At 43.0% G+C, this 13,225-nt stretch overlaps 1 protein-coding gene across 4 annotated transcripts in view; it reads right to left on the bottom strand.

Annotated features, from left to right (window-relative positions):
• PHF10 (PHD finger protein 10) overlaps positions 1–13,225 on the bottom strand; it is an 815,357-nt gene that overhangs the window by 368,132 nt on the left and 434,000 nt on the right. For all 4 annotated transcript variants that reach the window (XM_069606947.1, XM_069606949.1, XM_069606948.1 and 1 more), the window contains exon 8: positions 3,504–3,666. In XM_069606947.1, the coding sequence (XP_069463048.1) occupies positions 3,504–3,666 (163 nt within the window). The remainder of the gene's footprint in view (positions 1–3,503; positions 3,667–13,225) is intronic.

The raw sequence follows: 13,225 nt of genomic DNA, 5'->3' as shown, positions 1-13,225 counted from the left end.
GCAGGTGGCTACCGAAGGCTATAGACAGATTTCAACTATTTCATGAAATAGTAGGGGCTTTACCCATTTTTTCCAAGCAGAAAACCGCAGTTTGGAGTTAAACAAGTATGACATATTTATGCTTCAGGAAACATGGCTCCAATCAACCCCACTTTTGGACGGGTTCCATTTGTTTTTAAATCCTGCTTTGAAAGGTTCCAAAAGGAAGACTTTCAGCAGGATTGTTGTTCGATATACATAGCAACATGGGTATCACAACTAGTTCTTAGAAAGGACCTAACCCTTTCTTGCAGGCGATGAAAGTAACGTGGGGTAATAAGTTATAGCCAGGGCTTAGTTATATTCGGATGATTAATACGTATTGGATCCCAGCAGTGATTCTGTTGCAAGAATTTATAGATGAGGTTGAAGATTTGTTAGATGAATGGATGATGGAAACTAATTCCGGAATGATTTTGATTGGTGGGGATTTCAATTCAATGTGTATGATGGGACAGTCTACTTCGGTAGTAAATGGTAAAACCTGATCATTGAAACGTGGGGAAGCCTGGTCCACATTAATGCAGAATTGGGACTGTCTATGCTTAATGGCTTTTTACAAGGGGATTCTCCCACAAAAGCACTTGGGAACATGGATCTCAGAAGGTGCTAATTGACTATATGTATGCATCAGAGGCCATGTTTAATTGTTGCAGGTCTTTTCAAATTGTTCATAATGATGTTAGTGATCATCATATTCTGTACATGGTCTGGGAAAAAATGTATGAGGGAATGAAGAGGGGCAAATGTGTGATGAATTTAGAGATACATTCAGGCAGGAACAGACTCTCACTGAACTTTAATAGTATTGATAGATTTAATAATTGTATATACAACTAGTACTCTAAGGCCCAAGGGTCTTGCGACTGTCACTCAGAAGAAAGCGCCAGCAATGTGGTCTCGATTTTTACTAGCCTTTTTAGTATAATCTTAAGTGAAAAAAGAATACCTACCTCCTTGAAATCTTATTATTGTACCTATTTTTAAAAAGGGAAAAAAGGAGGTAACCACGAAATTATAGATCTTCTGATATTCTTAAAAAGATTTTTGCAGCACTGGTTAGGGCGCATTTAACCAAAACGGCTGTGGATAGTAAAAGAATATATCAATTCCAATCTGGCTTTAGGAAAGGGTCTGATACCGTGCTGAATGGATTTATTTTAAACTTTTTAAATTCAGAGTCTGCAAAAAGATTTGTATTTAGAGTTTGTGGATTTTGCCACACCTTGTGACAGCATTCTTACTGTGGGAAAAACTGCAAAGGTGGCATTGTTCAGAGTATTTGATCATAAGACTATTGCCAAATATAAACTCCTTAGGAATATAGGAAACCACATTATTCTACGATATCCATGTCTAAATATCTCTTCAAATTTAAGAGCTTTATATATCATCATATTTTTATGTGTTTTAAGTTTAATCTATTGGGTACCCTCGAGAGATGGGGTCTTATTAGGAACATTGCACCTAATGATGGCCACTGCAGACTTTGCAATGCTGTTTCTTCGTTAGAAACCTAAAAATATCTTATATTAAATTGCAGCAGCACTTTTGCTGTAAGATTTGTTTTTGGGAAATATGCTCACTTTCACTCGGCCGAGAGGATTTTTGGCATGGACTTCTAAGTGTTCATAAGGTTTCCTTAACAATAGCCTTGATACAGTGTTTTATCAGGATTCAGGTCACTTTGGGGGGAAATGTTTACTACTCAAGATGTAATAATTTCTCGTTTAATGTATATTTGAGTAATGCATCAATTTCTATTTTTATAATTCATGATCTTATGGTAATATTGTGTTAACAAGTGTGTCTTATCTGTGTATTTAGGTATACGTTGTAAGGATCTTGTCTATATGTTTTAAGGATCTTGCTTTTTCTAGTTGGCTTTTAATGTGGTGGAAGGCAGGGAGTAGGGGTGGAGCAGTGGAAATGGGTATGCAAGCTACTGCCTCTTACTCTGATTTTTCCCCTGGGGTCCTTGGAATTAGGGGCCATGGCTGCAATGGCTGTGTTCGGCTTCAGGATTGGGTCCGGCTGAATGGCGCTTCCACGCTTGGACAACATGGTTCAGATGCCTTGAAGCATGACGGCGAAGGCACCTAAGGACAGCCATAGCAAGTCCCAGGACATCAGGAAACCACCCCCCCAGGACATGCCAGGCTGGCAGCAGCGAAGATCACCCTGGTGGCAGACACTTGTGACACAAAGACGGCGGCTCCAGCAATGTGCCTTTTAATGCAGGAAAGTAGCAGCTGGAGGGCTGGTCCTGAGCTATAAGCTGACAATCTGCAGAGAACCAAACTAACTCTGAACGGGGACGGATGCACAGACGATGCCTTGGAGGAAGCTGATCAGCATGCATGCTGGTTCCAGGACACTTTCAAAGGCAGGATCTCTGTGCGAGGGTTGGGACCAATTAATCCCACTAGCCCAATGGTCGAAGTATCAGCACAGGTCTGCTGTGGATTGTTACATAGATGTAGGGCTTCACCAGGATTTGGCTGGAAGCATTGTTGGCCATCTTCAGCAGCAGTCTTATGGTATTCAGCAGGCTCTCTTCTGCAGGGTCTTGGCTCTAGGGAACAGCTGCACGATTCCTTGAATATCAAATTCAGGTTGGGGTCGGACTAATAGCAAGGATCTGCACCCTAAAACTAGCAAGGGCTGTCCAATCATGGACAGCCTCTTGCCCCACATCTGCCCACAGACAAACATCCGCAGGCTGGAATGTGGGTTGGGACAAGACAGTCCTAAACCCCACATCCGGCCAAGATGCACACAAAGTTGCTTTTCCTCGGTAACTCGAGCCAGAGCCCGGGTAAGGCTTAACCTTAGATGGCATTTCCTTCCTTGGCAGTAAAATGGCAAAAAGTACAAGATGGCAAAAAACATGTGCTATAGTGATTCTGGGTATAGGATACTTAAAATGGCATTGTGCAGTAAAGCATAAAAGTGCACACAGTAAAAATTAAAAACACAGTACAAAAATGTCCACTGCCAATAGTCCGCCCTAGATGCCTCATAAAAGTAATTAATGTTACAAAGTGTAAAGAAAAAGCGGTACAAAGTACCCCGGCAGCACTTCATTTTAAGGTGGGGTGTGCTACAGTCAAAACAAAAATCTTATAAAAGGGGACAGAATCCCTGCCCTGGTAACCATAAGGGCTGACCAGTGGACCAAAAGATGTGAGTGACGCAAGGAAAGTAAGGCAAGAATACTTTACTTGCTGTCAAAGGTTAGATTCAAGGGCGGTAAGCAAAAATGCAAAAATGCAACAACCAAATATACAGTGGGAGTGATGCTAAGTGCAGTCAGTCAATGAAAGGTGGAAGTCAGAATTGCACACCACTTTGGTAAATCTTTTTTTCAGAACCATTCCATGACATGTGATGCCAACACTGGAAAAATAAATACACTGTTTCAAGTTCATATTTGGAAAACTAAAATCACAGATATTGCTTACTGAAGATCCTTTGATTTTCCTTTTGGCATCACCTCGGCCCTCCTCTGCATCATCAGAATCTCCCTCACTGTCTAATGCCAGCAACTCTGGATCGAGTGGGTCCAGGGGTGGCTCATATAGGGCAGTGTTGATTGGTAGATAACGAAGTTCATCTGGAGAATATCTACAAGACAATAAATAGGTAATCAGTTTTTCCTCTTTAATAACTCATAGCCTTAATCTTCAGATGACAAACGCCAACATTACCTGATGGCTAATTCTACTGTCATCCAATACTTATGATGTCCAACTAATACCTCATTAACTCTGTCCCCTACATGGAACAGATCAAGTGTCATTCCTTCAATGTCACTATTACACACAGAATTAAGCAGATACAAAACTCTGAAGGTCAGAAAATCATGTTTAAGTTCTATATCTCAATAGCTGGTCATAGTGAAAACAATTTGTCAACCCAACAACTTGTACATTATTTAGATCCAGGTCATCTTTCCATGTATCATCAAACCTTGCTTCTTTGAATCTAAAGTTAAGTCTCTCCTTTACTGACAAAATTCCATTCCCTTCTATCCATTCATAGATTTCTTTTTCCTTTTTGGGGCTTCCTGTTTCTTAGGTTGATCATCTTTCCAAATGAGCTACTGAGAGACTACCCCTAGGTTAGCATGCCAGAACAATGAACACGAAAGACTCTCTGCTTCACTTATGGAGTGCAATTTGCTCTCCTCTTTTCAGAATTCCTCTATTTTATAACAGAAAATCAACACATGACTAATGGACAGGCTCATATTTTCTACAATGTAAACAAAAGCTTATGTATTAGAAAAGCCTATGTTGAGTATTGACTTTGGTTTTCATAATATCGTCAAGCATTAGTCAACAGTTAAACTCATACCCAGATTTTGACGACAATCAAAGTCCTTTTTCTCAGTGAAAAATAAAATGGTCAGACTGGCTGTATTTGCCATTGACCGACTATTTCTTATTTCTGTTACTACTTGTCCAGACTGAACCTGGACGAGACGGCTCAGCAATTTTAAAAGCAGCCCAGTCTCTTCTTCCTTGCCCAGCACCTTTACGTTGCTGCCTGCACTGGCCTGTCAATTCCCTGCAACCTCCCCCAGCACATTCCCCTGTCCCTAGGTGCATGTGACCCCTTTTTAATCCAGCATTCAAGTTATAAAAGCTTTATAAACTTCACCCTCCAGCCATACCAGGAGTTACGGGCCCATATACTCGGTTAAAGCCGAGTTTAGGCCTTTAACCGGGGGCTTCTAGTTCCGAGAGCAGAACAATGGCTAGGACTTTTAACCTTTCAAAGCACTCTGGGCTGGGAGCACTGACAATCAGATTTCTTAGAAGGTGGACTGTATTCTGGACAAGCCCACATGCCAAGCAGCTCTTCCTTGCCCCTCTGTGCCATTACTCTGAAGCCACCTGCATGTCCTTTAGAACCTGCGATATGCAGACAAGGCTGGTAAAATCTCTTTACAAAAGAAAATTCGAATATATTGAAAAATGGAAAACTTACCTGCGCTAGAGTAGCTGGGATCTGCAGAACTTAGTTTTCCGTGTTGGTGTCACAGTCATCACACACTGAAAACGGACTGACAATTCCAAGCGAGATTGTTGCTAGTTGAAATTAGTTTTCATTTTCCTTTTATTTAGTAAAGACCCTTTAGCACCCATGTCTGCATGTTGCGGGTGTTAGTGGTGAAATTACCTTCCAGAATGGGCCAAAACTATAACAGCGCCACCATCAATATTAAGGGATCTTTGCTTCGCTCATTACCTTAACTTGGGCGGTGGGCTGTTACAGACCAGGTCACTCAGCCCTTTCGGGTAATATCGCCTCAATAAAAGAATATCCACACAGTGATGTTCTAAACAGAATCAACAATTATCTTGATGGTGATTTTAGGTACTTAGTCCATGGCACAGCTCTCTTTATAAACCTCACAACCTTTGTCACCTAAAAACAGACAAATCGCTAAACATCATGAACTGCAAAACCATGGTCTTACACTTATCACCAAATCCATAAACAAACATTAAATTCATACTGGTTTATAGACCACCGACATACGATGCAACCTTCGTCGACAACTTCATAGAAGCCATCACCAACATAGCCATTCAACATGAGAATCTGATAATCCAGGGGGATTTCAATATATGGTTCGAAGAAAAACACGGCAACTCCCAAAATTCACTAATCGGACAACTAACAACCATGAAACTACAACAGCTGGTCAAAGGGGCAACACACTCGGCAGGACACATCCTTGACGCAATCTTCACCAAGAAAAATCTCATCACCACTGCACCTCCGATACACATACTTTCGAGCGACCATCTAATCATTCCATTCGTCATCACGCTACCAACCAGAGCCTCAAACTGCCAACCACCACAAAAAGAAACAGGAAAACCATCAAAACCAGCAACCTAATAGAACAACTAGAGTCGCCCAAACCTTCAACAGCAAAAATAGAGAAGGCAGACCTAGATGGGAAAACTGAGCTACTCCATAAATGGATTACTGATACAATTGAAAACATCTCCCCCGGAAAAACTAGCCCCTCAAAGAAAAAGAGCAATGGCAAAATGGTTCACCCCACTACTAAACACCATGAAAAAGAACAACAAGAAGCTGGAATTAGAATGGAGGAAAGGATATGACCAAGATGAGAAAACCCAATTCCAAAGACAAATCCGATGGCATAAGAAGGAAATCCAAAAGTCAAAGAAGAGGCATTATGGTGACAGAAACACTAAAGCCACCAACACCCAAAAAGAAATGTTCAACATCATAAACGAAATGAGCAACCCACCAGGTTGCGACAACACTCCAATACCCTCACAGAAACTATGCGACAACCTGGAAGACCACTTCAAAAACAAAATCAACGACATCTGACAAATCATACAAAACAGACCGACCAACCCCAACTCTCAACCAACCGAACCCGACAAGGAACCAGATTACAAACTTCAAAACTTCCTGGAAATATCAGTGGAGACATTCGTCCAGCTGGTAAATCATAGCAAGTAAGCAGGATCGCCCATGGACACCTGCCCCTGACACCTACAAATCAATCCTCACGCAAGGAACGCCATCTGAATATTACAGAATTCTCCTAAATCTGTCACTTGCGACAGGGACCATACCACGATCCTTCAAATCAGCATATATTAAACCTCTTCTAAAGAACACAAGTGGCAACGTGGAAGGCCTCTCCAACTACAGGCCAATTTCAAACATTCCCTATCCAGCAAAACTCCTAAAAATGTACGTATACAAACTAACCCAAGAACACACAGAAAAACACCAGTTGCTAGACCAAGCACAAGTCGGCTTCAAACCTGCAAGAGGAACAGAGTCGGCACTCCTATCCATCTGGGACGACCTAAAAAGAAACGCAGACTGCAACACAAACGCAGACTGCAACACAAAAGCAGGCTGCAACACAAACTCAGCCCTGATTCTGCTCGACCTCTCCGCTGCTTTCGACACAGTAAGCCATAACACCCTGATCATAAGATTAGAAGATATAGATATAACGGACATGGCACTACTCTGGATCAAATCATTTCTAGCAAGCAGAACAGAAACTGCATGGATTAAACCCTTTAAATCTACTCCACGAGTTAACGACTGTGGAGGACCACAAGGATCATCACTATCACCACTATACTTCAACATCTACCTGACGACATTAATCAACATTTTCAAAAAATTCAACATCATATGCTACAACTACGCAGACGACACTCAAATTATATACAAAATCGAAGACACTCAAGAAGATCACTCAACTCTAGTAGAATGTCTAAAAGAAGTCTATGAACGCCCATAACCTAAATATCAACCTAGGAAAGACAGAAATCATGATTATATCCCAAAACAAAGAGAACACCACCTATAGTCCCTGGCCGATTGAATTGGGAACCGCGCCCACACCATCTAAGGTAGTAAAAAAACCTGGGAGTCCTAATGGACAACGCTGTAACCTTAGACCCACAAGTAAATGCAATAATTAAGAAATGCTTCTTCCTCCTTCACTCAAAAAAAATATTCTACCTTTCCTCTCCTTCAGCCACAGAACACTGACAATCATTGCCCTCATCTCAAGAACAGACTACGCAAACAGCCTCTACCCTGGGATGCCGGAACACCACCTGAAGAAACTGCAACGCATCCAAAATGCAGTAGCTAGACTCCTCCTGAAACTGTCAGGACGAGATCACATCACTCCAGCACTAACAATTGTTACATTGGCTTCCAACCAAACATCATATCACATTCAAAACAATGTGGATAACACACAGGGCAATCAATGGGCAGGGAGAAGAATTCCTACAAAAGAAAATAACCATCTACAAACCAACGAGACTCCTCAGATCAAGCAATGAAATCCGCCTGGAACCAAAATCTTACGTCAGAAAAAACGAGGAGGCTCCACTTTCTCCCATCTAGCGGCAAAAACCTCAAACAACCTCCCGAAAGGAATAAGAAATACCAAAGACCACCTAAAATTTAGAAAACGACTAAAAACCTGGCTCTTCTACACCTCGGAACCAGACAAACAACTAAAACAATCAAACAGGAAATACAAAGAACAGGCTGACAGAATATTCAACGGCACAGACCAACACCTAGGACCGACTAAGGCAAACTCCTACGAGAACCAGAGAAAAAATGCCAGGTGGAATGGAACACGAGCAACAACTCCATCTCGACAGAACAATAGTAGACGTGCTGAAAACAAAGTTACAGCCACCAACCCACCCACTCACACAGGACGTAGGGTAGGGGCGCAGGTAACATGCGGATCGATCCGAAAGGACTAGTTTACACCAACCACAAACTGAGATGTAGGGTGGGTCAAATACAAAGATAGAAATGCTAAGACTAGCTAACTTGATATAACGACAGGGAGATGAGAGACAGCCTTATACTGCTGAATCCTAATCACTGATAGACAACCATCTCTAAATCGCCAAAGACACACAATAGGAGTGAGCATCTCTCCGAATAACAAGGCTACCAACCACCCCCACAAAGCTTCTATGAACCTCATCACTCCTCACACACCTCTCACACTAACTAAACACAACCACACTACTTAAACAGCAACAACCCACACGCACTTCACCACACCGCAACAAACACGCCACACAGACCTTCACACAACAGCACACAACGGACTCAGACCGGATACTAGACCACAAAGCCCAGTGAACAGTGTTAACCAAACTGAAGCTGCCAACAGTACACCACAGCTCCCTTGCTCCTCTCCAAACTTTGTCCCACTAGCATGCCCCTAACCTTCCCCCCCCCTTTCTCTTTCAGATCCGCCAGAGCACCAGGGGACCACTCCGGTGGCAATAGTGCGCGGTGTATATATATATACATATATATATCAATATTGTTTATGTGGGTAAATGCTCAGTTGTAAGCCGCCAACTATATGTGGGATGTCACAAACACCTTTATAAGACATTGATCAAAATAAAGTGCAAATACAGGGTTTCTCTTACTGTTTGTGAATACACATAACTGTGTAAATAGCAAAATGTAAATAAAAAATAGTAAATGTAATAATGTGTAAATATATACGACATGCATTACTCACCGTAACAGCATTTCTGATGGTTGTATATGCTTAGATTCACATGCTGTGCATATAGTCCTGCATCTAGTGGTAATCGCAGAGTATTGCATCTTTCATTCGAGGATCGAAAGGGGACGTCGACATGGGCGTGAACACTATCCCTAACCTGATGTGTAGTGTACCCAAAATCCCTCACGTGTAGAGGCCCTTCAGATTGTGTTTTGTCAGCCATGAGGGAGCCTTCTAGTCAGCATGAGTGAGTACATAAGCGAGAAGGTGTAAGATGTCTATGTTCCCTCTACTTCAGAAGGGGAGGAAGGCTGTGCGCATGTGAATCTAAACAGATACAACCATCAGAAATGCTATTATGATGAGTAATGCATGTCTTCTAATACTTGTTAATCTGCTTAGAATCACATGCTCTGCATAGACTAGCGAGCAGTACCCAGAGATGGTGGTGGGATGTGAGGAGAAACAGTAGTGAAGAGAGGGCTTAGCACTGCTTGTCCCACCCGAGAATCAGACCTAGAGTGGGTATCTAGGCAGTAGTGTTGTGTAAAGGTGTGTACAGAACTCCAGGTTGCTGCTTTACAAATGGACTCAAGAGGAACATTTGCAATGAATGCTATGGTAGCCCCTGTGCCCAGAGTAGAGTGTGCTCTAGGCGTGAAGGGTAGATCTCCCTTGGCAAGAGTGTAGCACAGTGCGATGCAGTTTATGATCCACTTTGAAATAACCGATTTAGATACAGGGTCCCCTTCTCTACCAGCTGCCACTGAAACAAAAAAACTGGTTTGTCTTTCTTTGTGGTCTTTTCCAGATAACAGATCACTGCTCTCCTCACATCTAGTGTGTGGAGCCTTTTTTCTGCCACGTTAGTGGGTTTCTGGAAAAAGGTGGGTAGTTTTATGGACTGGTTCACATGGAACTTAGAAATCAGCATAGGCGTAAATTGTGGGTGCGTTCGCAGGACCACCTTATCCTTGTGAATCGTGACAAATGGGTCTTGAACTGAAAGGGCTTGCAGTTCACTAACTCTCCTTATTGATGTGATCGCCACCAAGGAGGCGGTCTTGTAGGTGAGTGCTTCAAGGCTAGCCTTATTGTAAGAACAAGCTGGACAGGATGTGGTTTTGAAACAAAACTTAGTCTTTATTGACTAATACGGAAAAATAAATATAGGATCAAATATTCTCCTTAAAAGTAGTCCAAAATAGCTTAGGTCTGGGGCTCTTTCGAGGATATGGCAAGAACCTGGATCTAGTCCTAGTAAGCCCAGCGGAATTCTGCAGCTCCTTCCTCGCCTCAGGGTCTGTTCTGAAACAGAAGGGAGAAGAATCTGTTAGTCCCTTCTTGCTGTTTTCATTATATAGGGACTGGAGGTCCATAATCCAATCAGGCACCACCATACTGTGAAGCCTTGATAAGCCCCCCCAAGGCCCACCCCCTTCTTTCCGGAGTGAAGGCCGCCATAACGAATTTTGAACGGGTGACTCGCGGGGACTGCTGGTTGGAATCTCATGCTCCAGAGTTTTGGGTATGTGTCAGGATTAATCAGGTGAGTACAAAGGCAGCGAATATGGCAAGGGAAATGTGCACAAAATCGCACAGTGAATAACCTTGAATCAAACAACGTGGACACAAGAACCACGACTCATAATACTAAAACCCAGGAGTGCAGATAGAGTGAAACAAAAATACCCATATATGAAAAGGGATGTGGGGTAAGCACTTAGAACCTCCTTATGACTGAAAGGAAAGTCGGCAAACTCCTTACCCACTATGCTCTTACAGATACTGACAGTGCTAAGCCCACGTAGAGGGCAAGCAAGGACAGGATCTGTGTGCTGACACTCTGGATGATACTGAATAAGGAACTTAGAAACAGTACTCACGAGAACCGGAAAGACCACTTGAATGTCAGTAAACCCACGAACCCAGTTGATCAAACAGGGACCCAGAAGGCTATAACAGCAACGGGTGGAGGATAACTAAATACCTAAGACCTAAGTCAAGGAGCAAGTAGGAATTGTGATTAAAGAAATAGTGAGGAAAACAAAAGGCATTCACACAGGGACTAGTTACTACAGCACCCCACACCTAAATAATCAAATGGGAAATAAATGCAGAAGTGAAATGGAAAACATGGCATGGATCCCAATAGGAAGTAAGGATCAGGAGCAGGGAAAATGATATCACAAAAGGAAACCTTACCCACCCATCCAAGGAGAAAAGGCAGGAAACTAAATCTAAAAAAGGAAAGACTAATGCATCAAGTTTTTCAGTAGCAAAGGACAGCATCAAAGAAACAGAAAACGCAGGCAAATTGGGCTGCATCAAAGGGTAAAGCACAGAGAAAGGCTGCCTGCAGACAGAGGAAGACAGAAAGGGAAATCCAGAAAGCAGAAATCAATTTAGCACATGAATCCGAAATCCAGGGCGGAGGAACAAGAAACAGGAACTAGGCACAAAAGCTAGGAACAAGGAACAAGGGACTAGTCACAACAGGAACACTGCAACGATGACCAGCGCTGGACTGAAGTAAACTGAGGCTTTTAAAGCTGCTTAACAAGCACACCCCTCAGGTGTGCCGCCTGCTGCACCTGCAGCCACAGGTGTTGCCTATCCTCCACCCAACCTTGTCCTGCAAGGGAGGAGGTGAAGCAGTGAGCCAGGCATTCTGGGAAGCATAGTCATTTGAGTAAAGTAGCATGCTGGCTGCCAAAAACCTGGAATGGATACGGAAGGGAAGTAACTTGGAAAATAAGGTTTTAGCGCTCCCAATACATCACAGCACTGTAGCATTAGGTTCGGAGGAAATGTCCAGTAGGGAATAAACCCCAAAACATGCCCCCAAGTGGCGGGAGCGAAGGGAGCGAGTCGTGACAGTATGTTAAAATAAACATTGTCTAATGTTATGTTAGAATCTAATGTCTGCTACTTCTCCAGTTGCGGAAAAGGATATTCCGAAGTGTCAGTGTCCCTTACACTGATTTTTTAATCACTTCCCACCGTGCCGATGACTTTGTGTAGACACGTGGGTTTACTCCTGGCATTCTCGCTTGGCCGCTGCCATGTTTCACGGCCTCTCCCCGTGGCAGTGTTTGCTCTGGAAACTTCCCCGTTCCTCGCTGCGTATAACGCACCATTGGCCTCAGTGAACTCTGTTCTTTCGCCGCCGGCATTACTGTCCTCTCCGCTCTTGTTTACACCAGCATCCTCTTCGGTTGGGTAGGCTGTCAAGGGTACGTCTTATCCCCACCATATGTTTTCCGAGGCGTCTGGCCCCTCTTCTGACTTGAGCCCTTCAACATGGCTATGGGTTTTACACTTATGCATAAGTTCAAAGGCCTATAAATGCCTTTATTACTGGAATTTTCCAACATGAAACTTTCTTCTGGGACGTGGTGTATACTGAAAGTGCAGCTAAGTGCACTTTTAGGGAACTGAACACCAGGCCTGAATCTAGCAGGTAAGTTAGGTACAGGACAATATGTGTTGGTGTCCATTCAATCGGACTGATGCTCTTGCCATTACACCAGATGACAAAGCGTTTCCACTTGCTGGAGTAGCAATGTCTGGTGTTGGGTTCCTGTGCCTGCCTGAGTGTGTCCATACATCTTTGAAAAAGTTGGAGGTGCCTGAACTCTATGACCTCAGGAGCCAGGCTGCCAAGTTGAGAGTTTGAGGGCATGGGTGTAGTGTCTTCCCCTTGTCTTGCGACAGCATGTTGTAAGGGCATGGTAGCTTCCTGGGAGGGGTAACTGGCATTGCCATGAGATGTGAGAACGAAGGTTGGCGGGCCCACATAACGTCAAACTATGGGAGACTGGCTGCCACCCCATCTCTTACTTTTTACAGGGCACTCAATGCTTTGCCTTCTCAGATTGCCTAACCATCAGCTATTATTTGTGCTTCTGGTTTATGAGAGAGTATCACTTTACTCTGTTGTTTTTGTGTACCAAAACAATGTTATTTTTACAAAACATAAAAAAGCCTAGACAATAGCTTCATCATTAAATCACAATGATGAACAAAACGACATACATATTCAGATTGTGCGCATGTAAACAAAGATGTTAAATGCAAAACAAAGTAGGTGCA

Source organism: Ambystoma mexicanum, chromosome 4p, assembly GCF_040938575.1.
Source record: "Ambystoma mexicanum isolate Mex_15411 chromosome 4p, UKY_AmexF1_1, whole genome shotgun sequence".
NCBI classification, from domain to species: Eukaryota; Metazoa; Chordata; class Amphibia; order Caudata; family Ambystomatidae; genus Ambystoma; species Ambystoma mexicanum.
This window is presented reverse-complemented; position numbering and strand designations above follow the sequence as displayed.